Source organism: Dryobates pubescens, chromosome 13, assembly GCF_014839835.1.
Source record: "Dryobates pubescens isolate bDryPub1 chromosome 13, bDryPub1.pri, whole genome shotgun sequence".
NCBI lineage: Eukaryota > Metazoa > Chordata > Aves > Piciformes > Picidae > Dryobates > Dryobates pubescens.
The window spans coordinates 11,246,070-11,268,225 of NC_071624.1; the positions used below are offsets into that span (position 1 = coordinate 11,246,070).

The 22,156-nt window shown below is 44.4% G+C and overlaps 1 protein-coding gene across 1 annotated transcript in view; it reads left to right on the plus strand.

The window, feature by feature from the left end:
* The window catches only part of DIS3L2 (DIS3 like 3'-5' exoribonuclease 2), a 198,286-nt gene that overhangs the window by 85,760 nt on the left and 90,370 nt on the right, over nt 1-22,156 (plus strand). The window contains exon 10 of the mRNA XM_054166737.1: nt 15,777-15,856. Coding sequence (XP_054022712.1) covers nt 15,777-15,856 — 80 coding nt within the window. The remainder of the gene's footprint in view (nt 1-15,776; nt 15,857-22,156) is intronic.

Sequence of the window (22,156 nt, forward strand, 5' to 3'; positions counted from 1 at the left end):
TTGCTGCTTCAGCTTTACTGGATTTTCACTGCCATAAAATGGAATAATTCAGGGGAAAACCATGCTCCTGATTGACTCCTGAGTGGTAGCACTCAGGTACCAGATCCAGACCAGGCTTCAGGTTGCTTAAAAAAAATAAAAAGCTTATAAACCCCACTCCCAAACCCCCCTGAATGATGCAGTTCAGAAGTCACTGGAAAGTGCTTTTTTTTATATTCTTGACTATATTTTAGTAGCATTCTCTATTTCTTCTGACCAAGTGCTTTCAAGCAAATAAAGAGCTTGACTTGTCTCTAAGTCAGCCAATTGATTTTGGGAACAAATTCCAAGTGCATTTTTGACTTCTATTGCTGAACTATTAACACTGGGACTTATCAAGGTGATAACAGTTTTGCAGTTAAGTCATTTAAATCCCTCTCTGCCCCTTGCTGACCACAGTGCACACTACAAAGTAGATTTCCTTTTGATCCTCTCAAATATAAACATTCAACAGTCAAAAGTTTTTAAGACAATTATTTGAGCTTAATTTACTAATCCTTTTAATGTCAACTGCCACACAGCTAACTGGTCTGTGGTCCAAACACATATGGAGGTAGCATGAGGCTTCTAGTTGTGGAAAGTAAAATACAGATTAGTCTTCCCTTTTGCTTTGTCACAGTGAGAGGTTTGCCTGCCTAGAAAAGGATGAGTTTAATTAGTAAATGTATCATGAATCATAGCTGAGTGGAGTCTGACAGTGGAGTCTGGAGAGACTGCTCTTGACAGGTCCCAAGGTAGCTCAGCTTTAACTTGGTGTACATAGTAGCTTGTATATTGTCAGTAACAGTGTTGTAGAAGTAGCTGCCCAGGCTGGCATACAGAGGAAGACACCCAAATGTGTATCTGCTCTGAGTGCACATGGGAGTTGTTACTTTTTTTTTTAACTGGGGAGCTCACACTGTGCATCTTCCTCTGCATGTACTCATCTTTGCTGTACTTTGTGCACCTTGATCCATCAGGCTCCCCAGATTACTGTGCAGCACTCTCAGAGTGTAAGCAAAGATAAATTACAATGAAATAAAGATGTAGCTTTTCTCCCGAAGCAGGCATGTTAACACTTCTAGATACCACATCCTAATTCAGTTTGCACATTGCTCACCTTACTAAACACCTATTGGAGAGTGGCTTAAAATGCTTCCATCTCTAGTAAATCCTCCTCAGTTCTGTAGCAGTGCTGTAAATTTTCTCATGTCATGCATTAAGCTCTTGGGATTTGGAACTGAAGCCCAAGCAAAGTCTTGGGTTTTCAGGTATTTATTGAATCATTAAGGTTGGAAAAGACCTTTAAGAGCATTGAGTCCAACCATAGCCCAACTACCATGACCACTAATCTATACATCCACACGCTCCTTGAGCATTTCTAGGGATGATGACTACCACCTCCCTGGGCAGCCTGTTCTAATGCCTCACCATTCTCTCAGTAAAGAAGTTTTTTCCTCATGTCCAATCCAAGCCTCCCCTGGCACAACTTAAACCCATTTCCTCTCATCCTTCTTGGGAGAAGAGACCAATATCAGCCTCGATACAACCTCCCCCCAGGAAGCTGAAGAGAGCAGTAAGATCTCCCCTTAGCCTTCTTTTCTCCAGACTAAACAACCCCAGCTTGCTCAATCCTCCAAATCCCTCACCAGGCCTCTTCTCTGGACATGCTCCAGAACCTCAAAATCTTTCCTATACTGTGGTGTCCAGAATTATCTCTTCCTGAGATAACTCTTCCATGTTTCCTTCCATCATAGGGAATGAGTTACCTTTCCTTCTGAAAAGGTAAATTCTGTGTTCTGCTAACGAGTGTCCCCGGCGTGGTTGGATCTGTTTGTGCATCAGTATATAGAGCATGGAGGCAAAGGTTCTGCACCACAGGTATTTGTGAGTGTGGTTTTAGCTGAAAGTGAGACCATGTGTTTCACCAAGTTGCTGAGGCTGGGCAAGAGAAGGGAAGGATACTTTGTCTGTGCCATCTTGTAAATATGTTCCTTGATCTTCCTGCAAGTCTTCCAGTTTTACAGGAAGCCTGTTCTTGCCATGCATAGTCTGTTTGGATAGCAGCTGTGATCTCACCTACATGGCCTGTGCAGAATCGCTTCCAAGAGATCTTTTTTCTCCCTTCTCCAGTAATGGCTCACAAAGAGAGGCTTACGTAATCCTGTAATACTACTGAAGGCAGAAAAGATCCAAACCTTGTGGATGGCTTTGAAATCTTTTCACTAGTTTAGTTCTCTGCCACTAGTGCACAGTTTTGCCACGGACATCTGCTCTTTGCTTGCATGGATTTCTCTATCTGTAAAATTAGGCAAGCATTTCACAGGCACTCCCAGCTCACTTGTTTGCAGAGAGCACCAAAACCTTGTAAAGAAAAGCGCTGGGCAAGCCTTAGGTGTTGGCAATCGCTTGCTGCGGTTGGCTTTTATAGAGCATGGAGTTTCATAAAGTATCAGTGTAGTCTGGTCGAGGAAACTTCCCTTCCAGAGACTTCAAATGTGATAATACAGATAGGACCAGAGCTTTCATTTTATTATTCAGGTTGACTGGAGTTGTGGGGTTTAGTGGTTTGGTTTGGGGTTGTGTTTTTTGGTTTGGTGGTTTTTTTTTTGGTTGGTCTTTTTATTTATTTATTTGAAGTTGGAGGAGTGTTTGGTTTCTGCTTTCAGAGAAACGTTGGAGGATTAGTGTCAGAGAGACAAATTTTGATGGGTGCAAAGTTTCAGCCATTTTCCGGTCTTTTCCAGTGTTTCAACATGTAATTTTCATTTCCTTGTTTGCTTTGCTTTGCTTTGCTTTGCACCGAGTGTTTCAGTGGCGTGGAACAAAAGAGCAGCCCCTCAGCAGAAAAGAGGTCAGGGCAAAGGAGTAAATGCGAATTTCAGAGGTGGGTGCAAGAGACAGGGACTGGAGGAGGAGGCCCTTTGAAGAGGTGTAGCCAGGAATCTAAGAAACCCAAAAGCTATTTCTAAGGCTCATTCCAAATGTTTCTAATTTCATTCATATCTTTTTGTTTCCTTTACTGCTTAACTGGGACAAGAAACTGAAGCCAGGAAAGTCCAATCATAGTGGGAAACAAAAACTTAAATATTGGAGAGAGAAAAAAGGCTGTTCCTTGCAAAGCAGCCCTGCCTTTTGCTTGTCTCCCATTGTTGGTGTTACTGTGGAAAATGTCTAACATCACTCTTTTGGAAAGTGCTAGAGCCTGTTCAAGGGGAGATGGTTTATATAGTCTAACATGGACAAACTTGAGGATATCTATTTCTTTACCATTTGCCTAATAATGAGTGAGCCTGTTGACCTCCGCTGGACTATTACAAATGTGAAACTTGGCACTTAAAATTGCTTGCTCCAAATTTTCCAGTTGCTTTCTCTTTTTTCCATTTGATGTCATCCTGCCAACTAGTGATTTTATTATTATAAGCAGGACATTGTATTCGCTTTTAAGAAGAAATATGAAGCTGAAGGTAAAATTACAAACTGCAGTTTCTCAGCTGGCAAAATACAAAACAATGAGCTAAAAATACTGAGCAGAGAAAGGGTGCTGTGGCAAGAAACCCTGAAATATCTACAAGATGGATGTGGTCTGAGGAGCTGAAACTTGACTGACTTCAGCTGAGCAGCTCTGAACTCCTGAGAATCACCAAATGGTTGAGGTTGGAAGGCACCTCTGGAGATCATCTGCTCCAACCCCTTTGCTCTAAGCAGGGTCAGCTAAAGCAGGCTACTCAGGGCTGTGTCCACTTGGGCTTTGGATATCTCCAGAGATGCAGATTCCACAACTCCTCTGAGGAACATGTTCAATTGCTCCTACAGTAAAAAGTGGGTGTTTTTTACCTTTAAATGGAATCTCCTAAATTTTGTGCCTGTTGCCTCTTGTCCTGTTGGATGCCACTGGGAAGAAATTGGCTGTCTTCTTTGCTTCCTACTATCAGGTGAATTTTCATCTTGATAAGATCTCCCTTCCTGAGCCTTCTTGAAGCTGAACAGTGCCAGCTCTCAGCCTCTTCTTGTAGGTCAGACACTCCAATTTCTTTGTCATCATTGAAACCCTTCAGGAAACTTGCATTAGAATGTCGATGACTTCCTGATACTGGGGAGCCCAGAATTGAACATAGCACTCAAGCTGTGGTCTCACAAGTGCCAAGTAGAGGGGAAGGATTGAAGAACTGCATTTCTCTACCTGCTGGCAACACTTTCCCTAATGCAGCCCAGGAGGCTTTTGGCTGCCTTTGCTGCAGTGGCATGTCATTGGTTCATGTTCAACTTGTCCACCAGGACCCCAGGTCCTTTTTTGCCAAGCTGCTTTCCATCTGGTTGGTCCCCACTCTGTACTGGTGCATAAGATTATTCCTCCCCATGTACAGGACTTTGTTTTTTCCTTTGAGCTTCATGACATTCCCATCAGCCTGTTCCTCTGTTGAGGTCCCTCTGAATGGCAGCAAAGCTGTCGTTCCTCTCATGAGGCTGAAAGGCCTGGAGGGTGTCCAGGGTGACCAGGGGACAGCAGGGATCCACTGCACTGGCAGGAGGCAGTTAATGCTCACTTGATTCCCTTGCAGGACAGACTTAATGAACTTTGTTCTCTTGCAGGCAAAGAGCTCTAATGCAGCAAAGCTTTCTGTTAAAATTTGTATCATGGTATTTCAGCATGTGACCCCAAACTGACCTAAACCTATCCAAGTTATTGAAGGCTAAATTGGAGTTTTGGCTGCCCATTCAGAAATGCAGCACCCTTCCCTTTGTTGATAAGGGAAGCAGCTCTGCCCCTCTCTGCCCAGTGTGGAGGGAAGCTCTTTTTCACTGTTTGTATCTGGGAAGCACTGGCAGCAGGACAGTGCCTGCCCTGCAGTTCTGCCTGCTATTTCTTTCTTTCTTGAGGAGCCTCACAGCTGGTAACAGGGATTAACAGTGCTTATAGTAAAGGTTTGACAGCATGCTCTCTGCTGTAGATGCCTGAGGAGATTATTGGCAGTTAAAATTAGAGGTGATGGTAAAAATGGCAGCCTTGAGCTGTGCAAGGGGTGTTGGAGGAAAGCAGTCAGCCTCTGAAACAGATGTCTTTTCGAGGCAGGTGGATGACTTTAGTTAGAAATGAGTGCAAGTCAGATAAAGCATCATTAAACAACTTGTACCCTGGAGATTTTCCACTACAAAAAGCTAGTGTTAAGTAGAGCAAGACTTACTCAGCTATAATAGGATATGTAAAAAAAGCTCTGGTTTCTGATGGAAACTGAGCAATGACTTGTTTAGCAAATGTATAAGCAACATTGCTACAGATAAGTCATATCTTGGCATGGAGTGGAGACACAAACAGGGCTAGATTATCATCTCAGCCCTCTCACTGAGCTGTTCTGTGACTAATTTAATGTTCTCCATAGGAGGAGACAAGGCATACAAGGGATTGCTCAGTGGTCTCTAAGGATATCGCTTTTAGTGCCTCTCTAACAGGATTGATTCCAGAAGGTGTGGTGATAATGGCTTTACCTGCTCTAGATACTTCTGTTGTCCAGGCAGGATGGGAAATGGTAGCCTTCATGGATTAGGAAGGACATTGGCTCCATCTTCACCCATTAGCTGAGTAAGTAAAATTCTGAATAAATATGGTGCTGCTGTCATAGATCACTCTCCTTGCTTCTGGTTGGCTTCTTTGGGTCCTCTCTGTTTTCATAACATTTTCTATTACACTATAGCTACAGCAGTTGTGGTGACACAGTTTTGTACAGAATGATGCTTTGCTTTCAGATGCTGTTGCTACCAGTGGCTGGGATACACAGACACACTGCCAGCTTGATGGGTGTTTCTCCTTACAGGAAGGCACATGGGGTCATTGGAAGTGCAGTGTCATGCAGAACCAGTGGGGTGTAGTTGGACAGGATTTTTGAGTTCTGATCTTGTAGGCCATCAAAGCTAAGCTTGCTTAAGTTAAGAATCTGTTTATTTGTGGGAAGCAGTAATAACTTTTGCAACTAGATTGTTACACACGCAGTTTTGTCCCTGTCTGGCTGCTGATTTTATGGAGAGAATTGTAGAGAGCAACAGAGGGAGATGAAGATAAAATCTTAAATTGTTTTGAGAGCCTGTGTATTTCTTACTAGATTTCATTGGATCACAGGATGGGCTTTTGATGAGCAGGGTTAAGTGCCCTGTGCTCTCATGTTTGTGTGCTAAGAGGCCCAGTTAAAGTGTGCTGAATACTGCCTCTGTCCTTGATAGTACAATACTTTGCTGGTGGTCTTCTCTTGCCACAGGCCAGATATCACCAGTGTAGACAGGAGATGAAGGATCCAAGTCCTGCTGTCAATTCAGGTATCTGTCTCTGATGCTGTAGATGAAGAAACCCAGAACTTCTTCTGTAACTGAGGCAGTATATTCCCACTGTGGTATTTTGGGGCTGATCACTAGAACCAGCTGGTCATTAGAACGAACAACATCTCCCTCATGGCTCCGTTCTGATGGAGTGAGATCAAGCATACTTTGACCCATCTGTCTGCTCTGAAGTGTTGGGCTGATTGGATCATTGTTCCCAAGTTATTCTCAGATCCTCGCTCTGTAAAAATAACAAAAATAAGTTGGTGCCATGCATGCAGGTGTATGAGGCAAGGTAGTCCTGGAGGTGTCAGAGCATGGATTGGAAGTGGGGCAGTCTGGAAAAGACTGGGCAAAAAAATATTCTGGGAGATGAAAGATTGATTTGCAAGGAAGGATTAAGTGTTCAATATGTATTTGCCAACACTGAAAGCTCATGAAAGATATCGTGGTTGATAGTTGCTATATGGGGACCAAAGTGGAAAAAATGAGAATCATTTAAGGTGGTGGGAAGATAGAATGAGGTATTAGGGGGACAAGCAAGGTAAAACAAAGAGGGAACCTTTCCTGTCCAACCTGAAACAGGCTGTAGCTTAGACTGCTAAAGAAGGTATTGGAAACTCCATCTCTAAAGATGCTTAATATTTTACTGGAGAAAGTCCTTGGAAATGTATTGTCATGAGGAGTCCAGCTCTGACCTATGGGGGGAATGACCTAATGTCTCTTCCATTTCTAGCTCTGTGCATCTCTGATTAAAGCAGTTTATAATAATGCAAGTGCATTTGCAATTACACTCCACCTTCTTGCGTGGGATAGTGGTGGTGCAAAGACTTCATTATATTTGTGGCACAATTACAGTGTGACTTGTAGGAAATACTGCTGGTGCTTGGTCTCTCAGAGGCTCTGATCTCATGTGTATGTATTTTGGCTTTTCAAGCTGTTTAGGTATGTTAGAAGACTGCAGTGCTCTTTTTTCCTGTCTTCCTCCTTCCTTGGAGGACATAAATGTATGGAGGGAGTAATGGATTCTGGTGTGCCAATCCAATGAGCTGCCTTTGAAAATGTTAATGTTTATTGTTGCAGATGTGTAATGCATCAGGATTCAATGTCAGCTGCTCTCCTGGACCGGGGTCTGTTCTCCGAACCAAAACAGGACATTAGCTAAAATATAAACACAGAAAAATCAAGAAGAACAGTGCTGACTCCATGTAGAAAGTTGGGCTTTCAGTGCATTTTATTCTGTGATGGATTTTTATGGGGCTTCTAAAAATCAGTGTTTGGAAGGGAGAGGTTTTGCCTCCCGTTATTTTATCATTTGTTTCAAAATCAATGCGCTGTGCAAAAAAGGGGTTTGTGGTGTGTCAAGTATCTTTGTCAGTGTGTTACAGGGCACTCAGAGTGCCTTCAGAGATTTGTCAGGGTTGTTCTGTTGCATGCATGTGTTTGTTTTTTTCTTAAATGTATTCCTTTTAAGTATCTGTCTTGGAAGGAGCCACTCTGGGGCTTTAAGTAATATCTGCCAGCATCAAGTGTGACAAATGTGGTAGACACTACACGTAACAGATGTCTTTTAGGAGCTGGATGTTGAAGTCTCTGAAATGTTCAAGCACTGATTGTTCTCTGAAATCTCTCTTTCTGAGAGTACTTCATCCCTGTTTGAGTGATGAACATCAGTGGAATTGGTCCCATGCTTATTGGCACTTTATAACAAACCTGTGTCGACACCGTGGTTGAGCTGGGTGTACTTGTGACTGAGGGAGGAGATTGATTCTTGTTGTTGCCATAACAATCGGAGTGTTGTGTGAAAAAATGTTAGTAGCATTCTCTGGAGTGAGTTGACAGCTCTAGGATGCCTGTTTCCAAACTATAACAACTGTTTCCAGCTCTGAGAAATTATGTCTGTTTAACTTTGGCGAGATGAAGCTCAGCTGGATCTTCAAAAATGACCCCAAAAGGCTTAAAGATTCTCAAAGTGCCTGTGCTGGGCTTAATTTTAAAATGCCAACTTGGAGCTGGAGTTAATAAGGCTAAACTGGGAGGCTGAGCTTTCCCTCCCAGCAGGCTATTGTATCTACTCACACAGTGGAGAGAACAGGACAATCTTAAGGAGTCCCTAGAAGAATGTAAATGCATTGTGAGCGTCTAGACATGCAGTCACTTGTACTGTAAATGTCTTAGCACATACATAGTCAAGTTTAAAGAAGTTTTGCACTGCCTAAACTTCAATAAACAAAATGATGGTTGTTCCTGTCTCACCTCAAGCTGCAGCAGGCTGAGCTTTGCCTAAAACTTCGGCAAAAATGTTAGCATGGTGCTTTAGGAGGATGACTAGAGGGACTGTGGGCTGTGAGCACCGAGCATGGGGCAGGACAGGATGGTCAGCGTGGGGGCAGCCACTGAGCTGCTTGAATCTTCAGTTGTGTAGTGTTTGTGTGCTGGGATTTCACAGGCAGCAGGTTTTGGCCACATTTTCCAGACTAGTGAGTGCTGTGGCTGCTGGTGTGTTCTTTCTTCTCTTCTGTAGTTGTTCTGTATGTGTTGATTTTCATGAATGACCAGTAAACAGTGCCAGAGACTGCTTCAGTCTGAAAGTTGACCTGGAGAGAGTCAGGATGGGGAGGTAAATAAGTTAATTAAGTTCAGACACCTTAGTCTAATCAGAAGGATGTGGAGAGGGAAGTGCTGATCTCTTTTCCCTGTTATCCAGTGACAGGATGTGTGGAGATAGTTGCACCAGGGGATGTTTAGACCAGACGTTAAGAAGCATTTCTTTACTGTTGTGGTGGTCAGACAGTGGATTAAACTTCCTAGGGAGGTGGTTGATGCCCCAAGCTGGTCAGTGTTTGAGACATTTGGACAGTGCCCATAGTAACACGATGTAATTAGGTCAGCCCTGGACTGATCAGGCAATGGACCAGATGATTATTGATGGTCTTTTCCAACTGAAATAGGTCTATTCTACTCTAGTCTGGATTTCCTGTTGGGAGACCTTTGGTGGTTCCTGGCTCAGCCTCTATTTAAGTGCTCTGGTTTGCCTGCAGAGGCACCCAGCTCTCTCGTTGAGCTCTTGTGAGACTTGGCAGTGTAAAGTTTGCCTATGACCACAGCTCTGAGCAGTCCAAGATCAGGCAAATGGCAGAGCTGGGGTTTCAGTCTGCCTTCAGTTGGTGGTGGCTGTAACCAGGGTCAGGAGAGGTGATGGACCTATGGCATGCAGGAGTGTGGACAAAGTCAGGCTGCTCAGCTGAGTTGTGTTTGTGGTGCCTGGGATGTCCTTCCTCCATCCTCCAGTTTCCCTGCTTCTTTAGTGGTTGGTTCATACTTCTGCCTTAGAACTCTGCCTCCTGCAAATGGTGATTTCAGCTGGTGAGGACAACATCTTGCCTCAGCAAGGGTTTTCTGGTGCCCAGTGGGTACATGCAGTTCTCTGAACGGTTATTTCATGGTTGTTGGCATTTGTCAGAGTGGTGAAAATCGGGGCGCCGTGTCTCCGCTGCCGAGTTGACTCATCTGCGTGCTGCTGGCTGGCGAGGCTCTCCACTTGTGTTAGGAGGACCTATGTGGCCTCAGGGTTCCCTTTTGTGCCTTGAACTGCACCGAGCTCCTTTTACAGCAGATCACACTGGTAACACCCAAACTTTGCCCACCACCTGGCCATGCCAGAAGCCTTGCCTCTGATAAAGCCTGAGCTTTACAAATGCAATGCTTCATCTTCATCCAAGTAGCCTTCCACTTGTGTAAAGATGGAGCCCTGACCACTGGGGACCTGTAATTGACTTGTGTCATAGGTGTTTATCTTTTATGGCTAAACTAATAGGTTGAATTCTGAACAGTTTAACTGGCAAAAATGAATGCATGAAAGCCAACCTTGCAGCACCAGCTGTGCAGTGTTTTTTCTGCTGGTTCTTGCCAATACCTTTGTGTAGATGTATGTATTTGCACAAAGGGAAAACAAACTGCTGTTCCAGTCCTCTGATCTGTGAACATTTTAATTACCCCAATGGTAATTCCAGCTTGTCAACAGACTACTTGTCTTACCTCTACTGCTGCGCCAGCCATTTATTTTGGGGGCCTGTTAAAGGGAAAAAGATGAACTGCTCGGCCCATATACTTGTCCGCTTTAATTAGCCTTCCTTAAGCTGTGCACAGAGAAAGTGCACTTAATTAGCTTTCCTTAAATTAGGATTGATATGCCAGCCTGCATATGTTGATGCTGCCATTACTGTCCAATAAACTAAGTGCTCTTATTCTGCAATTTTTCCCCCCCCAGGTGGTTGATTACTAGATGGTGGACAGAGCCAGTGTGTGAGGTTTGGCTTTAGCAGTGCTCTTGTCACTGCCTTGGGGCTAGAGGTGGCTGGGTCAGTGCTCCAGGGTGCTGCCTGGCACTGGTAGGGTCTGGACAGTCTGTGTGGCATGTGCTTTCCTGACTTGTGCTTGTTCACCTGTAGCAGTGTGAGCTGCTTCACTGATCTTCCAAAACTCTTGCAGGTATTGCTGTGCTTTGCTGCACTAAACCCCTGTTCTTGAGGAGGGAGAAAAGACTTTATTCCTCCATTAACAGAAATTCCATGCCGAGCAAGTCCATCTCCGCAAGCCTGCATTAAACATATGTTTTGGACAAAGAGGCTCCTGTAAAAAGTGGAAGTTTCCACACTGAATTGTTTGTTTTCAGTCAGTGCTGTAGGTTTCTTAAAGGTATATGGTTATGTTTAGTCCTTTCCAGCATGAAGAGCAGAAAATCTCTTGACTCTGTGTGTATTTCTATCTCCTAAACTAGTCTCCTCTAACTAATTAGTGTGTGCGTTGGAATAAGCTGACTTGGAACGTCTCATTACTTTTACAAAGCATGTTTTGACAGTTTCAAATGAATAAGACAGGTTTTGTTAGGTGTAATGACAATGAGAGATGGCTCCTTTGGGGCTTTTAAAGAAGGGAGAAAAGGGCATCATCAAGCTCCTTAACCTACAGGGTCACCTTGGCAGTCCTTCAGAAGCTGGAGGCAGCTGCCAGTTTTATTTACTTGTGGTCAGTGCAAATGTGCATGCATGTAGCTGGGCTATCTGCTTGTGCTTGATCAACATCATTGTTAGCAGGTGCATAAAAAGTACTGTTGCCTTGAGGTTTAGTCATACAACCCGCTGCAGGTTGGTTTTGTTCATGGTTAGGGTCAGAAATGGGGGCTGATCTCTGTGAGGTGCCTTGTGCCACAGCCTTTGGGGTACTGTACAGCCAGACAGTGGCCAGAGAAGGAACTTGAGCAGCTTCTTCCTCCTCACAGGGTGGACTTGCCACATAGCTGGGAACAATGTTATTTCTTCACCCAGATGGTTTTTGTCAGCTGCCTCCAGGGTCCTCCCTGGTGTTTTGTTCAGGAGTGGCTGAAGTTAGGAGCCAAGGGAGGGGACAGCTGGCAGAGCAGCGGGCAGGCTGCGCTGCCCACACCCAACCTTTCCTCCCGTGGCTTTTCATTGCCTTGTGCCCATTCTCTCTGGATGAGAGGCAGCTCTCTGCAGCATACAGGAGATGGTGGTACTAGTAGGGCCAAAGGAAAAGCAGAAGGAGATAGCTGAGAACACGCCTTCCTTGGAAACCTTGCCCTGGAGGAGCACATGTGCAGGGTGCTGCCCTCAGGCTCAGCGGTGGTGCGGTGCTACCACTCAGCAGATTGTTTTCTTTCCCACACACCACCCCCAATTCCTATACCATCTGAAACTTCTCCAGTAATAAAAACTGAAAACCCCAAATAAAATTCATCACACTTCATAATGCAATTTCTGGTGAGCAGGATTCACTTGGAAAACATCAGTGAGGCATACTCCTGTGTGCCAGGATTATTCCAGTGCTATGAACATCAAGCTTTGCTTGCAGGTCAGCTTCTCTTGTCCCATTCACTACCTGGCCATTGGCTCTGCAGCACTTCTGCAGAGTCCTTATGCCAGGGAGTATCATTCTTTTGTGTTACTTGCTCAGTGACTTTCTTGCCTCACCTTGCAGTCTGTGCCCAGAATAAACTGCCTGTGACAAGCTACAAGCCCAAGTCCCTAGTAGTTTTAAAGGAGAAGTGGATCTGAGCCTGGTGGTAAAACAAATCCCAGCTGTGCTGCGTGTGGAAGTGCTGGTGAGAAATGCTAAATCAGTACTTGTCTGGACGCCTCTTCAGCTTTGCATCTGTGAGTTTAAGCATCTCAGACAGCGAGCTGTGTCTGTGCCTGCCGTTTGCATGCTAAGAGGCTGCTCGGAGCCTGGCCAGCGTGTCCCCAGGGGCAGCAGAGTCTGCATGAAGCACTGCCCTGGGAGGCTGGGGCTGCCCCACCAGCCTGCAGGTTTGGTCTCTCTGAACTGGGGCCATCACTGACCTCTGCAGTACATTTGCCTGGCCAAATGCGCCTCAGCAAAGCAGCCCATTAGTTACTGCCACTGTGTAAATGTGTTCAGACTTTGGCACCCACTTATTTATCCCTACTTCTTTCCAGGGCAGGCTGCAAATATGCACTCAGTTGAAACCTATCTGTTGATTTTTGAACTGCTTGGAGCTATAATTTGCAATGGGTGACAGGTTGCAAGTTGTGGTTGCAGGCCCCAACGTCTGGGATAAGAGGTCTATTCCCTTGACACAGGAATCACCCACATTCTCTTTGAAGAAGCTCTTAAACCATTTTCTTGCTCACTTGTCAACTAAAGCAAGACATTATTGTCCATTCAGTGCTGTTTTGAGTGGAGCAACTTAGAGGAAGCCTTACTAGATGTGTCTGCAGGGTGGAGAGTCACAGTGCCAGCATGCTGTTGCATTTATGCCCTGTGTGTTAGTGGGAAGGGGTGTAGCAGTACCTGCAGGTTGTCACATGTGCCTGCCCCCACACTAGGTGGCAGGGAAGTCATTGTGCCCCTGTACTCTGCACTGGTTAGGCTACACCTTGAGTACTGTGTCCAGTTCTGGGCCCCTCAGTTTAGGAAGGACATTGAGACACTTGAACGTGTCCAGAGAAGGGCAACAAGGCTGGGGAGAGGCCTTGAGCACAAGCCCTGTGAGGAGAGGCTGAGTGAGCTGGGATTGTTTAGCCTGGAGAAGAGAAGGCTCAGGGGTGACCTCATTGCTCTCTACAGCTACCTGAAAGGTGGTTGTAGCCAGGAAGGGGTTGGTTTCTTCTCCCAGGCAGCCAGCACCAGAACAAGAGGACACAGTCTCAAGCTGCGTTGGGGGAAGTTTAGGCTCGAGGTGAGGAGAAATTTCTTTACTGAGAGAGTCATTTGTCATTGGAATGGGCTGCCCAGGGAGGTGGTGGAGTCACCATCCCTGGAGGTGTTCATGAGGGGATTGGACGTGGTACTTGGTGCCATGGTCTAGTCATGAGGTCTGTGGTGACAGGTTGGACTCGATGATCTTTGAGGTCTCTTCCAACCTTTGTGATACTGTGATATAGGTGTCTGTGTGTCTGCCTGCATACAGCTCCCTAATGGAAGTTGCACAGCAAGTTCCATCCTTAGGTGGAATTGTAAGGAACATATGTTTATGGAAGTAGGGTGGTTTGCAGGCCTTTAAAAAAACCAGGTTGACTCCTGATGCTCGATAGCTAGGCAGCAACAGATCAAAGTCCTGGTGTATTTGAGAAGATTTTATATCTTTGAGTGTCACAGTCTCTAATTTGTTTAGATGCGTGCAAAGGATCAGAAACTTAACGTGCATCTGGGGATTAAGGCAGCTTTGCAATCCAATCTGAAAGCCAGCATATTCTCAAAGATTTTCAAAGTCTCAGAAGGTAGTGAAGTGCTTTACTAATTTTTATGTCTTTGAAAAATCTCTATTCAGCATGCCTGGTGGAATTATATAAATACATGCTGCCAGCTGTCTGACACCAACAGATACCTCCTGGAGCATTTAAGTACCGAAGTGGTAGGCCTGCAAAGATAGAGGCATTGCTCTCACTGTGTGAGCACCCGGGCAGAAAGACCAAGACTTGCTAATTCCATGTGACACAGGTGCCTTTAAAAGTTTGCTGTAATTTTTCCTCTCCCACCTCTCCTACCCTGGGAGTATACCAGAGGTTATGCTGTAAGAAAAATAATATGTGTTTTCATTATACATCTCTAGAAGGGAGTTGGCATCATGATAAGAGCTTTTCTGCAGTGAAGTGTCCGATCTCGTCCTTTGCAGATGGAGCCTCTATACCACTGTGCTCTCAACTAGGGAGGGACCAAGGTTGAGATAAAACAAAAGAAACCAGCAAACTCATCCATTTACTGTCTTCACTGCTCTTCAGCTCCAGTCCCACATTCCACACACTGCCTGAGTGAACTCTGCTGTAGTCCAGGGGCCCGGGCAAGAAGTTGCTGTAGGACAGTCTGGGATGAAGGGAGGCACTGAAGCAGGAGTTCAGGAAGTTTTATTTGTTGAGTGCTTTAGATTTTTGGGTCTCACTGGTGCCAGGCTCTGCTCTATTAAACATGATGATTCCTGAGTCAGATGCTCTATTTAATCTCATCTTTGTGGCATTAGACTATATCCATGGTCCATCTTGGTATGTTCCCAGTGTTCCTGCCACCCACTGCTACAGGATGTACGTATGCAGGGCTGCAAATTCCAGGTGCTGCCTAGTACAGCTTATGCAAAAGGCTATTCCTAAGTAACAAATTTATTTGCTAGACCTAATTATCTGATTTGGAGCTCTTTCTACAACTTTCAGAGCATTTCCTACTGAACCTGCTTTTCCCTTTGGTGCATTATATGCAATGGAGATAATAGAAACACAGAATGGTAGGATATGGAAGGTACTTCTGGAGATCACCTAGAACAGGTTGCACAGGATCACATCCAGTTGTATTTTTATTATCGCCAGAGAAGGAGACTGTTGTGTGTAGGTGTTATAAAGTAATGCACCTCTTGGGTTCTGAGACCAAAACATGGGTTACTGAGACCAAAACTCTCACTTAATTTTGTTACCATGTAGATTCGTTGGTGAGTGTTTTACTGCCTCTTCTCTGTGCTAGCTGTACTCATGGAGTTTCAGATGCTGTGCTGTTTACTCTTATGGAGGGGATAGAGGTTATTTGTGTTCACTTTAGCTGTGCAGTTAGGAGCAATCTATTTTTACTCTAGCTGCAAGGCATCAAGACTTTTTCCTGCTTGTTTCTTTGCGGTGAACTTGATGGGCTAAATTGTTTAGTTTTTGTGGAGGAAGATCAGCAGTGAGGTGAAGGCTATTAAGAGCAAGCAGTTAAATCAAAAATAAAACTGAAAGAAACCCCAAGGAGATTCATTTGTCTCAAACTCTTTGGGTTTTTTTGTTATTAGATTTAGACTTTCAGATTAGATGGGAAGAAGTTTCAACAGGCTGAGTCTTCTGCAAACATAGCTGTTGTCTGTATGTCTCTGATGGTCTGTTTTGATACCTTCTTCATGACTGGAAGATAAATTTGCCTTTTCTTCTTTTTTTTTTTCCCTTGGATAGGAAAGAATGCATTTTCACCATCGACCCATCAACTGCCAAAGATCTTGATGATGCTTTGTCCTGTAAACAACTCCCTGACGGTATGAGATATATTTCACTATTTCCTCAGCGTTTATATTCAGCTGTTGACACATTTGTATACATAATTTGTCAAGAAGTGTTCTTTCCCAAGTACAAGTAGAGTCATAAACCATTCCCCCCCCCCCACCTTGTTGTTTTAATTGCCTGTTTTCAGAGAGCTTAGAGCAGATACCTTCACACTGCGCTCTGAAGTAGTCTCGATGGTGGGAAATGCAGAGCCATAGTGCTTTGCATAATCGGAGCTGTAATTTGATTTGAGCAGATCTCAGCTGTCTCCCATCATTACAGGAGTTACAGCTGAATGGCTAATATGCCACTCCAGCAGACTGAAGGCTAGTGAAACTTTGACCTTGACTACGCAGTCCCTGGGTAGAGAAATCCAGTGTTTTGAAGGTCACTGGCTGAATTGCTTTTTGGTGTTTATGGGATGCTGGGAATTGTCAGATGAGCAGAGTGTGCCTTATAAGTTGTGTTATTCTTCTCCTTGCCTTCTAAGCTTTCTGTTCTACCTTATTTGTACTTTTACTATGCAATAGCCAACAGAACAAAAAGTAATGCTCCAGAAGCCAAATCTTAGGGACTTAGGGAACTTCCCTTTTGTAAAGCTTACTTTGCCTTCCAAGTTCTGCTCATTTAGTTTGATGAGATCCAGTAACAGGCTTGCTTAGAAATAGTGGATGATTTGATTAGCCCATCCAGCACTAATAAAGAAGATAAAGTGATTTTGGTGTCTGTGTTAGTTTTTCTTGCTCTTGTTAGTCATCACAGTATGATGATACAAAAGACATCATCCCTTTTTTTTGAGGGGTGTTGATTTCATTCTGTGCAATGTGGTCAATAAATTGTCATGTCATTTAGACTAAGAGAATAATATCACAGTGCTGTAAAACTGGTTAAAAGATCAGAGATTAAAGAAAATCTGAGGCTGATAAAATTAATTAGACTGTACAATAGCAATTTTGAGGCAAGATTAAGGAACAATTGCTGTTCTATTTCACAGAATTTTTTTTTCTTCTTGAGAGAGCCTATGCTGAACTCTACTCTCCCTCTTTCCTCTTTGTCATCTGAATTACTGTAGATTTATGACAGTTATGATCTCAAAACTCCTCAAATGTAAAGTGTTGAAACTCTGGATTCTGAGCCTTTACTGCTCACGTATGTGTGGGCTTTAGATGCTGCAGGAAACCACTCACTGAGCTGTTTTTTGGTGCATACATCTGCATAAAAATCTTATCCATAAGCCACTCAAGGGGAATAGCTAGTAGAACAAGAATTCTTCTTTACCAGAAAGTCTGCAAAGCCATTGCAGGGCTGTTGCTCTTACCTGGGGCTTGTTGGTTTAACTGCTGATCAGGGATGTGGCTGTACTTTGAAGTCTGCCTTGTCTCTCCAACCTCAACTACAGAAAATGCTGTACTGGAGCTCTTGCTCCAATCTATAAGGCAGGAGATGTACAGGTGCAGATGGGATCCTCTGCTTGTAAGGCCTGGCCAAGAGGGTTCTTGGGATGGTACTGGATTCTGGGAGGTCTGTAGCATGAGTGCTGAAAGTCCCTTTGTGACGCAGAGGTGAGTGACCACAGCCTCACACTTTGATAAAGTCTCTTTGGAACAAGTCCTTCTCATGCAACCCAACTGAGAAAAAAAATCCCCCCCCCCCCCCCGCCCCAAAACAGACTTTTTTTTTTTAAGTTGCCTTCTGCTTTGCCGGTCTTCCCTGTTTTGTTGCTTTTTGCTCTTCACTGTACAGGCATGAGCAGAGGGACTTGCCTGCATGGGGCTGGAAAGCAAACACCCTGGGAAATCCAGTGTGGATTTAGTGCTGCCAGAAGTTTCACTTGCTTCTGATCATTGTTTTGCACATTCCTTTTTCCTCAAGATGAACCTCAGAGGAGAAAGTTCAAGAGGCAGATGAGTCCAAGATGCACCTGCCGATGGCTGTCCTCACCCAAAGGCCTTTGTTCACCCCCATTTATAGTTTTCCATAAACCATTATGTGGGAGCCTGCTTGCAGCAGCCCTTTGTGTGCCAGGTCTCTGTCTTTTGGCTGGAGATGTGCATCCACCAACAGACTTCTTCCACCCAGGACTCCTCTCAGTGAGAAGATGTTCTGAGTTGGAGCCACCTTTAAGAGCAATCTTATGTGTGTCTGTCCTGCCGATCATGCACTCTGCCTCTGCTTTCAGCCTCTCATCTGTTGTGGCAGTGGTGCCCACACTCCATCACTGCACTGCTTCAGCTTGAGGCTAAGGAGAGTCAGCCCCTGGAAGAGCCAGTTTTGATGGTGGTGAATATTCCAGGGACCAGGTTTTTGAATCAGTGTGGAAAGAACCGCAGTGGAAATACCCTTTCTTTTGTTTTGAAGTCTGTGGTGTTTATTCTAAGAAGACCTCGTGGCTCAGAAAGAAGTACAGGCAGGAAACCTGGTCCTGATGGTCTTTGGGGCAGTTATGATCAGTTACAGGGAGGGAGCTGGAACTTAGTGGAAACTGGTGGCATAAAATGATTGCAGGAAACCCCTGTGCGTGGCAGCTGGCCAGCTAGCTCAGCATGGGTCCTGGAGCGGGCAGAGGAAGGAAATCTCTGTGTTGCATCTGCCTTGCAATGTCTGTTTAAAATATGAGATCTCTCTGAAGGAGTGATGTCCTGTCTGGTAGCTGGAATCATCTCCATTTTTAAGACTCTTGATGTCATGTAAAGAAATGTTGCAGGTTCATTTTAGTGAAGCTGAGTAATAAAAGTTACTAAGAACCATCGTGATGAACTCTTTTCCATTATCCTCCGAGCATGCTGCTACTTGAGACAAAACCTTGATCTAGCAGTTCTTGAACCTTATCCTCTGCCAGCTCTGGTTCAGTACTGAAATGCTAAATTCCAAAGGTTATTACATGTTTCAAATATTTTCTGACCTGAAGAACCCGATCAGAACATTATTTTGTGAGCTTCTTGTAAGGGATATCTGTTTCACGTGCAGCTGGCAATATATGCTATATCCTGTGCCCCTTTCAAAGGTGTCACCTCTGAGATACAGCTGCAGAGCTTGTTGCCCAAGAGACAATGTGCTCAACCAGGGTATGAGCATCACATAGTCTCTGCTCCTAGCAGGGAAAACTAATAGAAATCTATATTTATATTACCCAACAGATGTACTCTTCCTTGCAGTCCTTATTTTATGTCCTGATGGGGAATTAGCATTTAGAGATAGTTCCATGGAATTCGACTGTGTTTAGCTGGGGGAGACTCTTCAGCTTCCAGCACTGGGGGGCTTGAACCCTCAGATCTGTCCAACTTGCAGTTGGTGGGAGACATCCAGATTCATCTCATGTCACAAGTTCCTGGGACATATTCTTGTATGCAAACTGAATCTGTGTATTTCTTAATTTTTTGGCCCACTGTGAGCTGATTTTTCGGTCTGTGGTCACTGACTGCTAGAGCACTACACAGATTACTATTACAGGCCCATGAAATGTAGCTGCAAAAGCAGGGCTATAAAGCCATCAGCCTTTTTTAAAAGAGCTCTGTACTTTCACTTAAAATTTTTCAGGAATTTGCAAATGTAGAAAGGTCCAAAACCAGTGCTGGTTGTCCTTTGGGGTTCACTCCTTTGTGTTCACTTGCTTGCAGAATTACAGCTATTCCCAGATCCTTGCTGTTAAGGACAGCCCCTGTGGGAACCTCAATCTTGCACTTATTAGAGCCTCTTAATATATTTTGGAGGTACCCTGAGGATTTTTGGCTTTAAAGGTTGCTATGGTAGCTGCAATTATTATGACAAAGAGTTGGTTTAGAGTGTAAGAGCTTGTCCAGGGCTGGCAAGGCTGCATCTCTCATGAGGGCAAAGTTGTGTCAAGAGTTAACACAGCTTTTATTCCAAATGTAAATGTGGTTACAAAAAAAAATCAGGTTTTTCTTTCCATCTTTTTTGCCCATATGTAAAACACTTCTTTAAAGAGAAAACAACACCAAAAAAACCTCAACAGGAGCAAACCACATATCTGGCATCCTCGTGATGTCAGGAGATCTCCAAACATCAACAGAGAATGCAGAACCCAGTTCAGAAAATGTCTCTCTGTTGATGCAGAGCACCCATAAAAACTACCTGAAAAAAAGGAAACCACTTGTTGCCTGCACTGCTTCTATCAGACAGCTGAATCAGTGCATTTCAGAAGATTCTGAAGAATGGACTTGTCTTTGTCCTCAAGCATTCATTGCTAATTTATTCAAGACTGACAGTTTCTTTACCTTGAAGGATCTTAGGCAACTAGCAGAGAGGTAAGGGACTGGTTTTGCACCTTTGCTTAGTTTTAAAGCTTCTTAATGTAACCCTTTTCAGTTCCAGGGACTGGGTGGAGGACTCACCCATACTGTGCCCTCAGCAAGAGATGGAAAGGAGTATTTTGCAGCAGTAGTCCACAAATCTATCACAGACTCACAAAACATTAGAGGCTGGAATGGTCCTCCAGAGATCAAGTCCAACCCCCTTGCCAAAGCAGGATCACCTAGGGCAGGATCACCTAGGGCAGGCCACACAGGAATGCATCCAGGCAGGTTTTGAATGTCTCCAGAGAAGGAGACTCCACAGCCTCTCTGGGCAGCCTGTTCTAGTGCTCCATCACCCTCACTGTAAAAAAATTTCTCCTGATGTTGAGGTGAAACCTTCTACGTTCAAGTTTGTATCCATTGTTCAAGGGACTTATCACTGTGCACCACCAAAAAGAGATTGGCCCCATCCACTTGACAGCCACCCCTCAGCTATTTATACACATTGGTGAGATCCCCTCTGCCTTCTCAAGATGAAACAGCCCCAGGTTTCTCAATCACTCTTCATAGGGGAGATGCTCAAGTCCCCTAATCATCCTTATGGCTCTGTTGGATTCTCCCCAGCAGGCCCCTGTCTCTCTCTTGAACTGGGGAGCCCAAAATTGGACCCAGTGTTCCAGGTGTGGTCTCACTAGGGCAGAGTAGAGGGGGAGAAGAACCTCCCTAGACCTGCTGGGTACCCTTTTCTTGCTGCACCCCAGGATGATGAAGAATAGCAGGTAGCGGATTGACACTAGCAGAGGAAGCAGGGGCTGGTGGTGGGAGTAGCTGTGTTTTTAATGGAGCTCACAGTAGGATATTGCAGTAGCTGGAAACTTTTCGGGACTATATGTTGTTGTCTTAAGTGGGCCAGTCTGGTTTTGAGAGGATTTGGTATTGGAGTCTGCTTTTGATTAACAGTCGTGCTCCTTGTTATTGTTTAACGACAGCAGTGGGGAGGTGAGCTTGCTGCTCGCCTTTGTGAGTGTATATTTTGAAAGAGATCAGCTCCAATAAAGAAGGAAAATAGAGTTATTTATGTAACAGCTTCAGAAGTATGAACAAACTGTACTTCATTTAGATGACTCAGCATAATCTTGGAGGAAAAGATGGTTCTGGACTGCACAGCTCTGTAGAGGTGTTTCAGGGTAGCTTGAGGTTTTTAAGCAAGTTCATTTCAGTCGATGCTCTTCTGTGATCCTTTCTGCACGTCTGCTAGCAAACTGCCGCAGCCAGGAGCACACGGCAGAGCTGTTCTCAGTTTGGGCAGATGTTGCAGACTTTCACAGAAAACCACTGCACTGCCTTCCAGCCTGAATGTTTTCACCCAGGGTGCAGACATCGAAAGATTTGTTCTGATCTCATCACCTAAGTGCACAGCAGGTGACCTGTGTGTCCTAGTGGCACCCAATGAGTTTCCCACACCTGCCAAACATTTTGTGGGAATAATCTAGAAGTGGTTGGTTGTATTTCTGGTAATGTACACAACTGCTGCAGTTCTGGTTGCAGGCTGGTTATTGGTAGGGGCAGAAATGAAATGTGACAAATGTAAAGGCAGACTAATCCATCTAGTGAAATGTCAGGTCGTGATGGCAAAGGATGCAGCAGAATGGAGGGGGGTGTGTTTTTGAGGGGTTCTCTTGTCTATATGCAGTGCTTTTGATGCTGATTTCAAAGCAGTACTTTGTGCCATACTGACAGAGCTTCTGTGTGTCTTTTTGTGTGTATATTGATGACTAAAGTGGTTCTCACTGTTGTGCTTTCATCCCTGTATCCCTGCAATCTTTCACAAAGTAGTTCAAGTAGTTTAAATCTTACTCTAGGAGAAAGTGTACTGCAGAATAGAAATATATCCTACGGACTGCTTGCCGTGGGTTTTGTGTCCTTAGTGGCATTGCTTGTCTCCATTTGGAGTGAGATCTTACATAAACAGATTCATTGAATCTTCCTAGTGTTTACCTGATGACCTAAGCAAATGAAACTTCTGCAGTATGTTGCCCC